Here is a 17365-nt window from a genome sequence, read left to right as displayed (position 1 = left end):
CGCCGCCCCCCGGGCCAATAAAATGATGCAAAGCTCCGCGCTCGCTGCCGAAGGGGCTGTCAAGGGGCTTCCCGAGATCCTCGGTGTGCCGGTGCAACGTAAGGACGCTTTTCTCTTCTCCCTTTTCGCTCCCTGCCGCAAAGGCGGCCCCGGGCCGGCGGGGCAGCGCCCTGCGGGTGGGCAGGTGCCTCCGCTCCCGGTCGCTCCCGGTTCTGCACTTTCCGTTTATTTTCCCCAGCGTGTAGCGCCGTTCAGGGACGTGAAAATGCGGGGATGCGGAGGGGAGAGCGGTGCCCCGGGGCGGGCGGGCAGCGGAGCGATGCGGGCTCGGCCCCGACGGGGAGGACTGCGCGGCTCCGGCTGTGTGTGTGTGAGCGTGAATTGGAGTGAGAGTGTGAGAGTGTGAGTGTGTGAGTGTGTGAGTGTGTGAGTGTGTGAGTGTGAGTGTGTGAGTGTGTTTACGGCCACGGCCCCCGCCCGCCCCCGCGCATCCCCGGCCCGCAGCGCACGACATCCCGCTTATATCGTTTATCGCGACAGGCGGCGAGCGGCGGCGGTGGGAAGGGACCCGGGGCCGTCTGTGCGCGGTGCCGGGAATGGCGAGCCCGGCTGGGCACCGTGCGGCCCCCGGAGGGATGCCGCCGCATCCGCGTTTATCCCAAAATCACCGCGTGTCTGTATGGGCGCGTGTCTGCCCTGCAGCTACAGGTAGCGTGTCCGTGGGGTGCACACAGGCACGGCTTGGGGGCAGAGGGACCCCACTGGGGATGGTGCACCCCAAGGGGGGTGCTGGACCCGAGCTGTGAGTGAGCCCGTCGTTCCTATAGGGCCTAGCCCCACGCGGGGGCATCCCGTGGGCACTATGGATGCTCCCTACGGATGGCTCGGTGCGCCCTGGGGCTGTGCGGGCGGCGGGGCCTCCGCGGGAGGCCACCTGCGTGGTGGGTATTGCTGCTGCTGTTGTTATTGCTATCGTTATTTCATTATTATTATTCCTTCCCTTTCTCCTTCCCGAGACCCGGAATGTGGGAGCCCACCGGGGCCCCCCAGCAGCGGCGCCGGGAAAGTTGTGGGGAGGGACCTCGGGCGGCGGCGGAGGAGGGGCGAGAGGGCCCGAGCCGCGGACGGCCCGGCCGGGGTCCGGCATCACTTCGGGGGCGCGGGGGGCTCCGCTCCGGACAGGTTTCCGCCGCCTCTGGCCGCAGCCCCGCGGAGCCCCCGCGCCGTTCCCCGGCCCCCGAGCGGCCGAAATTCGTTTTCCGTGGGTTTTTCGGTGATGCCTCTTCCGTGGCTCCTCGAGGGAGCTGCCGTCGTTTTCCCCCGTTATCCCTTTGCCGAGCTGCGGGAGGGGGACAGGCGGGCCCGTTTAACCAATCTCGCCGCAGCAGAGGCAAAGAAAAATCCCGAGGATTTTTCCGGTTTTTCAGGAGCACAGAGCCGGTGCAGAGACATGGATGGGGACAGGCTGGGTCTGTCCCACGGCCGTATCCCGAGTCACGCCGCCGGTTCCGGGTCGCCGGGTCACTTCTAAGGCCTCGGAATCCCTTCATTTAGGAGAAAAAAAAAAAAAAAAATGAGGTGCCTAAACCACCGTGGAGCAGCATTGCCCCAGAACAGCTCCCTGATCTGGCCCTTTTTGGGGCCACCAAACTCCCTTGCCCATTGCATTGCCATTCCTGTGCTTAGTGATGGATATCAAGGATTATCAGGAAAGAATACAACGAGATATTATTATTATTATTATTATTATTATTATTATTATTAATAATAATAATAATAATAATAATAATAATAATAATAATAATAATAATAATAATAATTTCAACTGTTGTTATTAATTCTGCTGCTATTGCAACTTGTATCTCTATTAATGCTATTATTATTGTTATTATTAATTATTATTATTATTATAGTTATTTACTTATTTATGCGCAAAAAATTGACAGAAAGAAAATAGATGAGGCTGGGCTGCTGAAAATCATCCTTCTGTGGTTTTCCCGCTGCCCCAGCCTGAGCCCTGTGGCCGCTGCCAGCTCCCAGCCACCTGTTTTCATGTCGTGACAGGTCTGGGGCCTGATCCTGCCTCAGTGACACAGAGCACAGCCCCCTCTGAGCCAAAGGAAATTGGCCCTGGGCAGGACACCCATTCCCAAGAAGGAGCCAGGGTCTCCCCCCAGCCCCCAGCAGCACCTCGATATTTCACCGTGCGTGAGAGAAAAATCCGTGACATTCTCATTTTTAAACGCTATTAAATCACAATTTTTCCTCTCTCTTTAGCCACCAACCTCCTTATTTTAGCAGAGGCTGTATCCTACAGCATCTTTCTCTGCAGGATTTTGGGGAGCCGAGATGCCTCTCCCCCCGACAGACCTTAGCCTTGCAGACGGGATTGTTAAAAATAAAATCCCGAATATTATTTATGAATATTGTTTTGCAAATCTCACCGAAGTCAGAACTTGTGCCAAAGCCTGCGGGAACAGTGCCCGGGTGCCGGCAGGCTCTGGCCAAGGGGCTGGAGCGGGGGGAGTGATTAATCGCCGCCGAGAAAGTCGTTTGCCTGCAGCAGAGAAATGAATTGGAAGGTTTCTGCATGTGGAGGAATGAGTTTTCCTCCCCGCAGAAAGACTTTTGAAGGAATCCCCGGACTGGTGCTTTCCTTGGGTCCGGGGCAGGCTCCGGTACCGGCGGACCGGACCGCCAGTGTGCTCCTCTTTCCCCCCGCATTCCCGGACACCCAATTCGCAGCATCCACGGCTTCCGTCCCTTCCCCTAAAAAGAGCAGAGCGCACCCCACGGCCGGGGGTGTTTCCCATCCCCCGGCGCTGCCCCCGCATCTCCCCCGCTCGCTCCCAGAGGGGGTTTGGCGGTCTGAGGGATTACTGAGGCCACCGGCCAGTTTGTTTCGTTTCAATCGATATTTCTTTAATTTTTCCCGTCGGGAAGAGAGGCGGGGGGGTGGTGGGAAGATGGACCCGCCGCTAATAAATCACGGCAGCGGCGGGGGCCAGGCTCCGCTCGGGTCCCCGTGCGTGGGAGGGCCCGCGGGGAGGCGGGGGATTGCGGATCTGCCCACGGGCTTTAATGGGATACGGCCAAATCCCAGGGATGCACATGTGCCATACCTTCCCGGGAGCATCGCCCCGGGGCAGGGGGTGACCCCCAAACCTCCCCCCTCCTCCCGGGAGAGGTTCGAGGCTGCTGCATCGCCGGGTGCTCCCCGCGTGGGGAGGGGGGACCCCGCGGCTCTGTCCCCCCCGGGGACCATCCAAACCACCCTGTGCACGGAGCCAGGGAATGCTGGAGGGCGCGGACAGCGAGGGAGCGCCTCGGTCCCGATGTACCGATTGTACCCATTAACTTTATTCCTCTTCTGGAAAACAATTCAGTTAAAACGAGCGCAATAAATGCGGGGCAGGGAGGCAGCTGCCTGTGTGGCAAAGCACAAAGCAGCGTGCAGGGCTTGAATTTTAGATATTTTCTCTCTGCAAAACAGAGGGACATCTGGTTCCCCTGTCAGTTCCCCCTTTTGGTATGGTTGCTATTATTATTTTTATTTTTATTATTATTTTCCCCGTGTGTGCATCATTGCACACACGGGCACATGCGCGTGGGGTGGGTGCCGTGCATCTACAGCGAAATTGGAAGGAAAATCGGTCTCTTCTTAAAAGCAAACAGTTTTGTTTGGAAATTTGACGGGAAATACTGTATTCTCGGCTGCAGATGTTTGCTTGTTGAAATTGAGCAGCATTGCTGCTTTTAGGAAGGCGAAATCTCTTTGTTGGCTCGTGAGAGCGTAGGATGGGTGCATGTAAATACACACGTGTTTACATAAATAATCATTTAGAGACACAAGGTGTTTCCCGAGGATGCACACGCGTTTAGGGAACGGCCGAGGAGGATTTCCTGGGGCTGGGGCTGTGCTGGTGCCACCAGCGGCGTTCCCAAACGGGTTTAACAAATCCAGCCTGGAAAAGGTGCCTGGCGCCGACCTGCAGCCGCGCTGCTGGGGAGCCAAGCGTCCAGCTGTTCCCAAAACAAGAAGGGGAAGAGGGACCTCTAGAAGCCGTAGAATTATTATTTTTTAAATTTATTGTCCGGTTAATGCGACCGAGGCTTGAATGCCAGCAGTAGCTGCGGTCTGCGGGGCGCTGGGATTGTAACTAACCTGGGCAGCGATGGGATAAGCTGCCTTCACCTGAGGTACGTGGCAGGACCCAAAGGATTTTGAAATAATGTTGTTCGAGGCTGTAACAATGTGAGATTTTCCTGTGCTCTTTTCCTCCTCCCCCTCTTTATTTCCTCCTTTGCCCGTTCGTTCCTCTTCCCCCAGCTCTTCTTTTCTATTCCCCCTTTTTTCCTTCCTTTCCTTCCTCTTTCTTTCCCCTTTCTCTCCCTTTCCCCCTTTTCCTTTTTTCCCCTTTTCCTCCCTTGTACCATTCCTTTCCTCTCTTCTCTCACGTTTTTTGTTTCTCCTCTTTTTGCTTTTCTTTTTTTTGTTTCTGCTTTATTTTCTCCCTTTTCCTGTTTCCTTTTGGAATCTTTCATTCCTTTTACTTTTTTAAAAATATTTTTCCTTCTCGTGAATATTTTCCTTCTTAAATATTTTTCCTTTAAAAAATCTTTTCCCTTTTTATCTTCCTCACTTTTAATCCATTTCTTATCCTTTTTTTTTTCATTTTTAAAAACCTTTTTCATTCTATGCCTTTTTCCTTTAAAAATATTTTCTCTTTCAATTTTTTCTTTTTCTTAATCTTTTTTGTTTACCTAAATTTTCCTTTTTTTAATATATTTTTCCTTTTAAAAAAAAAATCTTTCTTCCTTTTAAAATTTTGCCCCTTTTTGGTTGTTTTTTTTTCTTCTTTGTGCTTGTTTGTTTTTTATTTTTTTTTTCTTTTAAATATTTTTTCTTTTTCTTTTTCTTTTTCTTTTTCTTTTTCTTTTTCTTTTTCTTTTTCTTTTTCTTTTTCTTTTTCTTTTTCTTTTTCTTTTTCTTTTTTTTTTCTTTTTCTTTTTTCTTTTTCTTTTTTCTTTTTTCTTTTTTCTTTTTTCTTTTTTCTTTTTTCTTTTTTTTCCCCCCAAATCCATCTGCTTCCATATGTGTGTCAGTGGGGAGCAACAAGCAGTGTCCCTGCTTGGTGGTTGTGCCATTCCAGAGGGGGAGAGGAGGCAGGCAGGGACAAAACGCGTGGTAGAGAGCGGGACACGGCCTGAAAAACGGGGTGCAGGAAGGAAAAGCATCACATGTGTGTGTGTGTCTGTGTCCAGCCGTGGCTTGGCTGTCCCAAAACCTCGGCAGAGGTTTGCAGAGGGAGAGGCACCGGGACAGCGGGATTGAGGGGTGGCAGCTCCTCACCCCAAAAACCGCAGGAGGTGCCCGGGCAGGGCTTCGGGAGCCCCGCGGTGGCTGACGCTGCTCTTCTCTCCATCCCTAGAGATCCCCCAGTGCGCAGGCTGCAACCAGCACATCCTGGACAAGTTCATCCTCAAGGTGCTGGACCGGCACTGGCACAGCTCCTGCCTCAAGTGCGCCGACTGCCAGATGCAGCTGGCCGAGCGCTGCTTCTCCCGGGCCGGCAGCGTCTACTGCAAGGAGGATTTCTTCAAGTGAGTACCCCCAAAGCAGCGTCTTCCTGCCGGGGAGCAAGCACACAGCCTGGTTTTAAGCGTAATTTCTCCAAGATCTTCTACAACTCGTTGTTGTTGAAATAAAGGGAATGTCGGTGCTCTGCAGCTGCCGCCAGCTGGGTGCTGGTTGTTGGGATTTAACCGTGGGAGAGCCCCAGATCTCGCTGGTGCTGCTGTCCGTCCCTGTGCTGGTGGTCAGGGATGACATCCTGCGGCGGCCCCGGCTCCGCTCGGAGCTAGAGGGCAGGAGAAACCTGCGCAAGGCAGCGCCGACGCTGCCTCGTCCTCCCGAGAGCCTCCCTCCTCCCCTCCTCGGGATTTGCTGATGCTGTTTCTCCCTCTTCACCTTCACCTTTTTTTTTTTTTTTTTTTTTAATTTATCCCTTTTTTGCTCCCATTAGTGTAGAAACCTCATTTGGTTGCCTTAGCTGTCTCTGAGCTGTGCGATGCCCCAGCCTTGGCATTTCCCTGTTCCCATGAGACGGGACAATCCATTCCCCATTAAAAATGGACTGTGCCTTTAGGATGCTCTGGTCCCTGGCTGCCCGTGGAATCTGGGAGTTTTCCCAAGGGATAGAGAAGGTTTTTTGCTGGTACTGAATGGCCATGAAGCAGAGGGGTTGGAGCCTGGTCGATGGGTGCCTTTCATTGCTTGGATGCAGGAGATGGGGCTCAGCCATGAGGCAGCTGCTGCCCCTCGGGGACTAAAGCCACCTCCTCATGCCATCATCTCCCGCTTGGGCTGTCCTCAGCACCCCTCCCCACCAACCTAAAGCCATTATGATTAGTCCCTAGGCAGGACTTCCCGTGCCTTCCCATCCCCAGGCTCTCCTAGATCCTCATCAGGCATCAGGACCAAAGATACAGCCTGGATTTCTCCTTCCCGGAGACGGTCAAAGCGGCCACTCCAGCCTGAGTAATAACACTTCACTTCTGATATTTTCCAGCCTATTAATCTCCGAGTCATTTAAATAGTCGCCCAAAAGGTGCGGGTAATCAATGTTAATTGGAGTTGAAAGATCAGCGACTTTCTCAGATGAGGTCCTGCCTGGATTATTTGGTGCCAATCAATGGCAGCTCGGCGCTCGCACCTCACCTTTCCTTAACCGCTCATTGATCTCGGGTGGGGAACCTGCAGGGGACGTGAGGATTTCAGCCCAACTTCAGAGGCGCTTGGCAGTGCAGGAGCTGCTTTGGAAAGAATCAGATTGATTTTTTTTTATTTTTGTCTTTTTCTCCTTTCCCTAAATTGCAGTTTTTGATCCCCAGCTCTGTCCTGGGTTCTCTGTCCCCAGATGATGTGGAAACACCCCGGGGTGTCGGGACAGTTATTAAAATGGCATTTATAGTGTTCTGTGAGAGGGGGCTGCAGAGTGGGCACCAGCTCAGTCTTGGGAGCAGAAAAGCATCCTCTGTCCATCCCATCCCTCTCTCACAGCTGCCTTCCTCTTTCCCTCCGTTGCCACCCTCCTTCCTCCTCCCCTCCATTCCCATCCTTGCTGTATCTCTCCCTTTATCCTCCATTCTATCATTCTTTCATCCCTCCCTCTCTGTCTCCTGTCCATCTGCTCTCCACCCCTCTCCCACTTCCTCCCTTCCTCTTCCGCCTTCCCTCCCATCTGACTCCAGGAGAGCTGAGGCAGATGTCCAGGGACTCTCCCTTTAGGATGCAAGTCCAGAGGAAAAGACAAACCAGGTTTTTCCTTCTCACCTTGTGCTTCCAACACCCCGAAATCGTGATGGCACCACCCATGCCCAGGACCTGCCACCCATCCCTGGGTGACACCTGTGCAGCTCAGGGACGGTCTCAGAGGTCTCAGAGACCCAGCTTTGGTGGCTGTGCCCTGCAGTTCTGGAGAGGATGGGTGACCCTGGGGCTTGAGGGTGATTTTGCACTGCTGACCTCAGGGGACAGCCAGGGGTGCCTGGAGTGGTTGCACTCCCTGGACACTCCCAAATGCCACTGCCTGTCCCTGCAGCCTTGGGGCAGGGGACAAGTTGGGTGTTCCTGTGCTGCCTCCTTCAAAGCAGATGAGGGCAGATTTATCTGACAGCTTTGAAACCTGGGCTGCTGCAGAGCCAGGATGGCTCTGTGGTGCTCTGGGGTGTTTAGGGGATGGGGCTGTGGGGAGCAGAGCCCTGTGGTGCCTGTGGGAGGTGGGGGTCTGCCCCAGGTCAATCCCACAGCATCTGTTGCCCAAAATACCAGTGGAATATTCACTTACTTTTGACTTCCTTCTCGTGGCACGTGTCACCCTTGTGCCATTAATTCAGTGAATTCTCTTCTTGCACACTTCCTGCACCATTCTTGCACACTCCTTGCACACTCATTGCACAAATCTTCCACACTCCTTGCAGTGTTCTTGTATCATCCTTGCACATTCCTTTCACACTGCTTCCACACTCCTTGCACCATTCTTGCAGGCTCCTTCCACTCCTCTTTTCCCACTCTAACCCCCACCTTGCATGCTGCTGCCACGCTGTTCTCATGTCCCTTGGACACTCCCTGCAGCCACGCAGGCGGCTTTGCTCGTGCCCCACACCAGCCCACCCCACGCCCCTGTCAGGCCCTCGTTATGGTGTAAGAGCCCCATCATTCTGCATTAATCTGGGATTCATCATGCCGGCGGGGCGGCATAATTAATTTATTTGGTATTAATGTGCATGAAATATGTACTGTCCTTGCAGGGGAAAAATCAGGCAGCCTATAAGCATTAGTTAAAAGAATCATTAAAATCAAACCTTCCTCGGCTCCATTAGGCCGGTCTCTCACTCTGAGGAAGATAAACCCCCGCCGTGTGAAGTGTCATGCATAATAAGGTTGATTGCTGGTTTAAACTCTGCTCTGTCTCCTGCTCCCCGTCCCGGCAAACCTCACCTCGCCGGGGGGCTCAGGGTCGCCCGCTTCCCCCCGCAGGCGTTTCGGGACCAAATGCACGGCGTGCCAGCAGGGCATCCCCCCAACCCAGGTGGTCCGCAAAGCCCAGGACTTCGTGTACCACCTGCACTGCTTCGCCTGCATCATCTGCAGCCGGCAGCTGGCCACGGGCGACGAGTTCTACCTGATGGAGGACGGGCGGCTGGTCTGCAAGGAGGACTACGAGACTGCCAAGCAGAACGGTAGGCACCCCAAAAAGGCTGCGGGGGGCACGGCAGGCACAGGGGTGGCCGTGGCTCGTGTCCCTGCGGGAAGGTGTCGCTGCGAGCTCTGGGGCGGCTGGTTTTGAGGAGATATTCCCCGGGGGCTTGTGCCGCTGGTCGGGGCTGGTACCGTGTCCTTGGCTTGCAGATGACTCGGAGGCGGGCGCGAAGCGGCCCCGGACAACCATCACGGCCAAGCAGCTGGAAACGCTGAAGAACGCCTACAAAAACTCGCCCAAGCCCGCCCGACACGTGCGGGAGCAGCTCTCCTCCGAGACCGGGCTTGACATGAGGGTCGTGCAGGTGAGGCCGCGGTGCCCTCTGCACCCTGCCCCGAAAGCGGGGGTGCCTCTGGGGTGCCTGGATGCTGGGTTTTAGGGGATGCGGGGGTGGCACGGGAGTTGGGGTGATGTGGGTGCCTGGAAGCTGGGCTGCGGCGATGATGGGCTTCTGGGGGTGTGGGAGCTGGGGGCAGGAGTGTTGGCGTGCAGATGAGCAGGGGTTTAGGCACGCTGGGTCGCATGGAGGTGTACCTGCCGGCATACCAGGATGTTGGCGTGCCAGGGACGTGAGGCTGCTGGGATGGATGTAGGGGTGCCAGGATGCTGGAGCACTGCGTTTCGTGGGTGCTGGGCGGTAGAGGCGCTGGATTACAGGGGTGCTGCCAAGCAGGGCCGCCAGAGTGGCGAGGTGCCGCGGTGCCACCGGTGTCCCCACGGCCCGCTCCAGGTGTGGTTCCAGAACCGGCGGGCCAAGGAGAAGCGGCTGAAGAAGGACGCGGGGCGGCATCGCTGGGGGCAGTTCTACAAGAGCGTGAAGCGGAGCCGCGGCGGAGGGAAGCTGGAGAAGGAGAGCTCGGCCGAGGAGTGCGGCGTGAGCGACAGCGAGCTCAGCTTCCGCGGTGAGCGCGGCGCCCGAGCGGGGCCGGGGGGCGGCCGGGCTGCTCCCCGCGCTGACCCCCCGCCCCCGCTCTCCCTCCTGTCCCCGGCAGAAGAGCAGATCCTCTCCGAGCTCGGCCACAACAACAGGGTGTACGGCCCCGCGGGGGACGTGGCGGGCGGACAGTTGCTGAACGGCGGCTTCTCCATGGAGGGCACGGGGCAGACGTACCAGGACTTGCGGGACGGCAGCCCCTACGGCCTCCCGCAGTCGCCGTCCTCCATCTCGTCGCTGCCGGCCCACCCGCCCTTGCTCAACGGGCTGGACTACGCCATGGACGGCAGCCTGGGGCTGGTGGCGCACGGGGCGCAGGGGGTGAGTCAGACGCTGCGGGCCATGGCCGGGGGGGGCCCCACCTCCGACATCTCCACGGGCAGCAGCGTCGGGTACCCAGACTTTCCCACCAGCCCGGCCTCCTGGCTGGACGACATGGATCACCCCCCCTTCTAAGCGCTGCCCGCCCCCCGCCCCGGGCCCCGCGCTCCCCCCGGCCCGCAAGCGCAGCGCTGAGGGACCCGCCGGCGGCTGAGCTTCCCAGGATTTCCCGTGGGAATTGGCCCCGCAGGGCTGCAGGGAGGGGGGACATCAGTGCCGATGGCTGGGCTGGCTGTGCTCGGGCGGGGGGCACGGATCCTTTGGGTGTAAGCACAAGAGAGGTGGCGGCGCACCTGGTGGGGCCCCGGCCGTGGCGAGGCCGGCGGGAGGGACAGAAGGACAATCAGGGGTGGCAGAGCCCATCCCGGCACCCGCGCCAGCCCCGCACCCCCCGCCCAGCACCGCTGCTATTCTCAAGAGTTATTTTTCGATATGGTGTTGAAACGCAGCTCGGCGCTGCCCGGAGCCTCCGCGGAAGTCTATATTGTAAAGGGTATATTTTGTCCGGGCAAGGCCATTGCCCCTCTGCCCAGGGGCGATCCCGCCGGCTCCTGGCCTGGTGGCCGTGATTTATCCCTGGGCAAGCAGGAGCATCGCTGCTGTCTTTGTACCATGGTCACACAAGGGGAAGGAATGAAAAAAAACCTGCCTCCTGCCCGGGATGCCCACTGGCCAAGGTGGCCATGGGGCTCGCACCTGCAGAGCAGCCACTGGGGGGGTGGGTGAGAGAGGTGGGCAAGGTTTGCTCTGAGGGCAATGCAAAAAAATTCCTCCCAAGCAGGGGAAAGGGAATTTCGTCAGCTGCAGAAGCACCTGTGTGGTGGGAAGGGAAGGCGATTGAGGTGTGAGATGCTCCTGGCATGAGTCGCCCTCCTCCTCTGGTGTCGTGGGTCTGATGGTACTAAAGGGTGAATGCAGGCAGCCAGGAAGGATCCCGGTGGCTTTGGCACATCCCACAAGCCCCATGGGGTCTGCCCCTGGCCAGGCTCACTCAGCACTAGCCCTTGCTCAAAACTCACGAGCCCATCTTCCCCAGCACAGCCACACCCCCTACCCGCAGACACTCAGCCCCGTGGATAAGATTCAGCTCCAGACTCTCTGCCCAGGGTGCCCAGCTCTGCCCCAGCCCCACAGGGATGCCCGTGGGCTCCCTGCCATCCTCTCTGCCTCTGGGGTGATACTGATGATCCTCCCTTCAGGGAGGGCCGGGGGTGGATCCGGTTAGTCGGCTCCTTCCCTCTATGGAGGCTCCAGAAGCAAAGGGAAGAAAAGAATAAAAATGAGAAATAATTAAAAAAAAAAAAAAAAAAAAAAAAGCCACATGAGAAAGCACATCACTGGTCTGTCCTTGTCCTTCCCTGCCCCCCCAGCTGGGTGCCTTGGTGCTGCAGGATCTGCCCCAGCTGCATCCGTGTGCCTCCCCCTCCCCAGCCTTGGGTGCTGCTTCGTGCCAAGCTCCCGGCCTTGTCGGCTCTGGTGGGGAGGGGTCAGGGGAGAGCTGTGCCTGCTGCTCTCCATCCCCCTTCGACAAGGCCAAATGCCTCCTCCTCTTGCTGTGTAAATTTTGTACAGTTCCAGAAAGTGAGAGTCTTGTTTCCTGGGGGAATAAAAAGGAAAAAAAATAAAACCCACCAAAATAATAATAATAATAATAATAATAATAAAAATAATTTTAAAGAATAAAACCTTATTTATTGCCATGTCTTGGGGAGAAATGATCCCCCCAAATTGCCCCCGGATTTGGGCCCAGGGCATTGCTTTTGTACCCTGCCTCTGGTGTGTTGGCATGAGATGTGTACAGTCACCCCCTCTGCCGCGAGGGAAAGCGATGGCAAATAAACTCGGGATGCTCTTTAGCAGCTGCTGTCTCTGAGATTTTCTTCCTCAGGGGGAGGGCAGTGGTCACCACTGGCATCCCTGCTCTGGCACCTTCGGTTGTTCGGGGTCAGGATTGCCGGGGTCGTGTCTGGATGGTGGAACTGACGTCCCTGGGGGATGGAACAAGTGACACTGGTCATCGTGCCCTGGCTTTGTGCTGGCACATAGAGCTTTGGTGGGAATCTCCATGGCTGCCACATGGCACCCCAAGGTGGCACAGCTTTCCTGCCATCATGCAGTGACAGTGGGTGCCTGGCTGTGCCACCACAGCGCTCGGTGGGCACAGGTGAGATGTGAGGGCCATGCCAGGCAGGAGGGGTGGGGGGGCCCAACCCCTCCATGGGCACCGGTGTGTTGGCTTTCTGTATTTTAATCATTTTAACATTTAATGCTTCTCAATTAAAGTGATTTCCTGGAGTAGATGCCAAGCTTAGGGTGAATGCACATTAACCACTTTCTGTATCGGTAGTTAAAGGCACCGAGGGATTTAACAGCAATCCGCAAGGCTGCTGGGGAAAGGTTTGGCTGAATAAAGCAGATTATAAACAATAATATATGTTCTTTCTCTCCTCGCCCCCACCCTGCTTTTTTTTTTTTTTTTTTTTTTTGGAAAGGCTCCAACCTCACAAACAGACCTAAAGTGCTATAAACATCTCCAGGGCTGAGCGCTCGGCCCCAAATGTGCTCTCTGAAAGCACCGGCACCGCGGCTGCTGCTTTTCATCCCAGCTTTAACAGAGATTTTTTATTACCCACTGTGTCCATCAAGCCAGGCAGTGGCTGTGCATTATGGCCCTGCACAGGGGTGGCCTTGCTTGTCCCCAACCTTGGTGCCACCATGTCTCCCTCACAGTCAGTGTGACTCCAGTACTTGGGTTGGCATCTTTGCTTCATCTGCCGGGTTGTGATGAGCCAGCCTGCAGCTGCCCTGGGCAGGGGCAAGGGGAGCAGAAACCAAGGGGGGGTCCTGCTTCATGCTAAGTTAATGGAAAACAACCTGCCCAAGCCACTGTGTCCTCACCACGGAGCCTGGCCCGTGCTGTGTGTGGTGTGGTGGCTGCTGGAGCCAGCACAGGGACTTTGGCAGCGTCAGCAAATGCTGGCAGGAGCCACAGACACTGCCAGGGGCCAAACCCCACGTGTGCCTGCTGCCCAGCCAGCCCTTAGCCAAGGGAATGTTCCCATTTGTTCTTCTGAGGCTGGACGTGCTGCAGAGCCCGATGGCAAGCAGCTTCCTGTCACAGCCATGGAGATTTCCTCTGCTCCCCCCAGGCTGTAAATCTCGTCTGGGAAAAGCCAACTCATGGCAATATCCTGCAGGGAAGCCACGGTCTCCTCTTGCTGCACACTCACCAGTGCAGCAGCCTCCCTCCCAGCTGGGAGCTATCCCACAGCACAACCCCACCCCTGGCAGCTCCCTGGGCCCAGCTGGGATGCTAATGAAGAAGCACTAAACCCCATGATCATCCTACATCCTACTCCAGAACTCAGGCATGGCACATTTTCTTCCCTTTTTGGGTACTTGGCCAGCTGAGAATATCATGAAGTGTCTGAGACAGACCCAGAGGAGTGACAGGGTGGGTGCAGGTTTATCTGTGCTCAGCTCTTACCAGACCTCAGCCCTGAAGGTGCCATTCCAGGGATGGACATACAGCAGGAGGCCCTGGAGCCCCCCTGGAGGGGTGTTTTAAGCCATTCAATTCAGCAAAGTGGTAAAAGTCCTGTCAGCTTTGAGAGGCTGATTAGCAACATGTGTTGTGTGAGAACCAGAGGGAGACACCTGTAGAACCCTGCTGTCTTTGCAGCTCTCTCTCCCCAGGACAAGAGCTCCAGCAGAACTTCCCAAGGGTTATGACTGCACTGAGCTGCCTCCCACTCTTACAGCTACAAGTCAACCCCTGCAAAAAAACCCAAAAACCCAAACAAACACATTGAGGCTTGATCCCAACACTGTGCTTTTATTTATATTATTTGTTTGGACCCAGGGAAAAAAAAAAAAACCAACCAAAATTCAGTTTCAATGGGAGAGATGAGCATCTCACCTGGCCCTGCATCCCCACGGAGGAGCCAACCAGTCAGCCCACGCTGCTCTGGTGAAACAGCCCATACAGTACTCATGTTTGATACATTAAAATGATACTTGGGGCCTCCTCCAGGCCCTCTCCCCTCTCCCTCCCCCTCAAATACTGATAAACGTCAGAGCATGCCGAACTCTGTGCCATCCTGCTCAGGGCCCTTGTGCTGGAGAACCCAGCCAGACACTGTGCTGTAAAAGGTCCCCTGAAGGCCCGAGGTGTTTGGGGAGGGCAGTGGGAGGGGGGAAAGGGTGCTATTGCAGAGCATCTCTGTGCCCTGGGGCTCAGGGCTCGGCGGTGCTGTGCTGCTGCAGAGCTGAAGTGATGGCTTTGGAGTCTGTCACCTCCTCGGGCAGGCAGCCCTCCTGGTCCCGCAGCCTGGGGTCCGCTCCTGACTGCAGCAGCAGCTCCACGATGTCCAGAAACTCGCAGGTGGCAGCTGGGGGAGAAAGGGAAGGGTGAGTGTGGGGGTGTGGCCCGAGGTGGAGGTGCTGGGCGTTTCTGGAGCGGTGGCTGTAGCTGTAGCTGGCGACTTCCCCGCAGGCAGGAAATGCCGGCTCAGCACCTGGCCCGGCAGCACAGCATCGCTGGAGCAGTGCTCAGCACACAGTGTACTGCTTTGGATTGAATAGTGCAAAGGAAGGAGAAAAGACAGAGTGAGAGCAATGCAAAGCCAGAAGCCCTGAGGGGGTGCCACAGGTGCAAGCAGCACCCAGAGCCTGCAGTCCAGCAGAGGTGCTGGGAGTTGAGGGATCTGCAGAGCATCACCTGGGACACACAGGGAGCCTGGGCACAGCTTGGCTAAGGCTGCTTCACATCCAGGACTGGAGACTGACCCTGGCAATGGCCCCAGAGTGCTACTGCAGCACTGCAGGGACCCCCAAAGTGCCACCTGGGAAAGCATTCCCTGCTTACTTTTGCACTCAGGATTAATAACACATTCACCATCTATAATGGATCTACAAGCCCTTGCTCCTCACCTGCCTCCTGAATCAGCCAGGGAGCAGGGAGCACATCCTAGGCACAACATCTTCAGTACTGCCTTGCTCCTGACTTTTGTCCATCAGTTCTCTTTGCACAAAATTCAGATAGTTTATAGCTGCTGGCCACCACATCCTCGAGAACCAGCTCCAGGCAACTCTGCCCATGGCCTGGGACAGCTGTTAATGGCAAACATTTTATTTCTCACACCTCTACTAGCAACTGTTCTTTCATTCCTCATTTTCTCTGCCAAGATAGAATCAAGTCTGACCTGAGCTTTTCTCTGTCTTAGGATGTCTTACCTAAGGATTCTAAAAAAAAAAAAAAAAAGAACCAGGAAAATCAGGAAAACTCTTAACACTGAAAAACTGGACTTGGCTGACATAGGCAGAAGTCCCAGACCCTGGATTTTCCCTTCAGCCTGTGCAAGTCAGACCCTTCTGCTGCCCAAAGCTGCCTTACAAGTCCATGAAGCTGGCAGCTTCCTCTTGCATTGGTAGCAATTGGTTTCAATAATATTTTGAGTGTTTTTATAAACAACTGACTCCTTTAGTAATTAGAGTGTCTTTTGCATTACTCCCACAGTCTCCTACTGATCCAAAAGGACAACAGTAATGTCTCATTAAAATAAATTCAATGTGTGATCTCAGTTTATATTGAAAAGGTAAAAAAGGGATCAAAAAGAGGAAACAGGTTGGTGAGGAAGCAGCTGGGGGTGTGGGCGAGGCTGAGCTGAAGGGGGGCACATCCCTCTGCAGAAAATAAGACTTCCAGAGGTGCCAAGGAAGGTACAGTGGCAGCTTCTGGGGATGGGAAAGGTGGCTTACTCGTCCGGTGCCATGTCCTTGAGCAGGCTGGGGACACCCCTAGGGACAAGCACAGCTGCTGGATTTATCACACCCTGGGACCCTCGATTTGTCAAGGGCCAGAGCGGCAGCCCTGACACTGGCACGGGTGAAGATGAATTTCCATTCAGCGCAGTTCGCCTCCCGACTCCATTAATCCTCAGGGCTGGGATGATGAATTTTTTTTTATCATTTCTTTTCCCCGCAGCGTCCCCTCCCACTGCCCCGGCAGGGCGCAGACAGAGGCGAACAGATGGTGCTTTGCAGGAGGATACAGAGCCTGCCCACTCTGCGGCCACGTGGCCACCGCGCTCCGAGCAGCCTTGATTTCCTCGGGGAGAGGCAGCAGCGATGTTCAGCATTCCCGCGGGGGTGGGTGGTGGATGGATGCAGGGCAGCTGAGGAAGGGGCTGCTCAGCTGTGCATGCACACAGCCATGGCACAGAGCGGGCCCAGGACTGCGCGCTGGCCTCCACTTAACCCCCGATTAAAGCCGGGGTCAGCGCCCATCGGAAGGAGCCGGGATTTATAACCCCCAGCAGGATGCGCTTTGACACCGGCTGTAATCAGGAGAGCTGTCACCACAAGGACAGCTGTCAGGCCACACCAGCTCATAAAAAGGGATGCAGGCACCCTAAAAGCAGGGGCTGCCTTGCTGATGGGATTTAACCCTTCCCTGAACTGCATGAACAGCCTCCAGCAAAAGGGAAGGCCTTGTGAAGGCACTGCTCTGCTCAGAGGTGGTGTCCATTAGGAGTTCTCCTGCCCCTCTGCTGCAATTAATGCCTTGGTTGTGAAATGCTGACCAAAACGGGAGTGGGAGGTGACAGTGAGTTCCACTTTCAGGCCAACAGACACTTGAATCAAACCCAGTCACCCATTTAAGAAGCTGTTTCCAAGCTCGAGGTGATCTATGGCCAGACCAGCAAGAAAGGGAATGAAGATGTCCTGGGGGCAGTGATGGCCACCAGGAACAGCCAGGCACCCATGGGAACACCAGGCCTGTGTGCCAGCAACCCAGAGAGGCTTCCCAAAGATGACATACAGGAATGAGAGAGGGGATAATACTCAAGGGAAAGAAAAAATTTCAACATTTAGCTAACATTTTCTTCTTGGGAAGAAAATCCTGGGAAATTCATTATTGAAACACCTGAGCTGGAAGGGTGGATCAGAGAAAACATTTCTGAAATAATGTTCATTATATCAGTTATGTTTGCTTGTGTTGAGCAACCTGCTTCAGTCCCCAGCCAGAGGGATCCACCTGCATGGAAATTCAACTAAGGTTTAAATTCCACCTTTTCCTTTCACGTACTGGGCTTGCTTGAAGCAAGTGCTCTTGGATAACTTACATGTGTGCTATGCTTTTGGACAACCTATTAGAATCTACTGTGCACCCCTCAGTCCTGGAGTTGGGAAAGCATCTTCCAATGAGAGAGAAAGCCCAGACTGTGGAATGGCTCAGGAAGAGAAAGAGGCAATGTAGCATTTTAAGTGCTGTCCATCTGTG

The 17365-nt window shown here is 55.2% G+C and overlaps 2 protein-coding genes across 2 annotated transcripts in view; one reads left to right on the top strand and one right to left on the bottom strand.

Moving 5' to 3' along the window:
* Positions 1-7: 7 nt before the first annotated feature.
* Positions 8-11344, top strand: LHX4 (LIM homeobox 4). The gene is made up of 6 exons (XM_056497647.1): positions 8-98; positions 5433-5604; positions 8543-8745; positions 8915-9069; positions 9496-9667; positions 9758-11344. The coding sequence occupies exons 1-6, from the start codon at positions 23-25 to the stop codon at positions 10153-10155; spliced, it is 1176 nt and encodes a 391-aa protein (XP_056353622.1). The 5' UTR covers positions 8-22; the 3' UTR covers positions 10156-11344.
* A 2551-nt stretch (positions 11345-13895) lies between these two features.
* ACBD6 (acyl-CoA binding domain containing 6) overlaps positions 13896-17365 on the bottom strand; it is an 80393-nt gene continuing 76923 nt past the window's right edge. Inside the window, exon 7 of the mRNA XM_056497972.1 lies at positions 13896-14471. Coding sequence (XP_056353947.1) covers positions 14317-14471 — 155 coding nt within the window. The 3' untranslated portion in view covers positions 13896-14316. The remainder of the gene's footprint in view (positions 14472-17365) is intronic.

Source organism: Oenanthe melanoleuca, chromosome 8, assembly GCF_029582105.1.
Source record: "Oenanthe melanoleuca isolate GR-GAL-2019-014 chromosome 8, OMel1.0, whole genome shotgun sequence".
NCBI lineage: Eukaryota > Metazoa > Chordata > Aves > Passeriformes > Muscicapidae > Oenanthe > Oenanthe melanoleuca.
The sequence above is the reverse complement of the archived record's forward strand: the minus strand, read 5'-3'. Positions and strand labels throughout refer to the sequence as shown.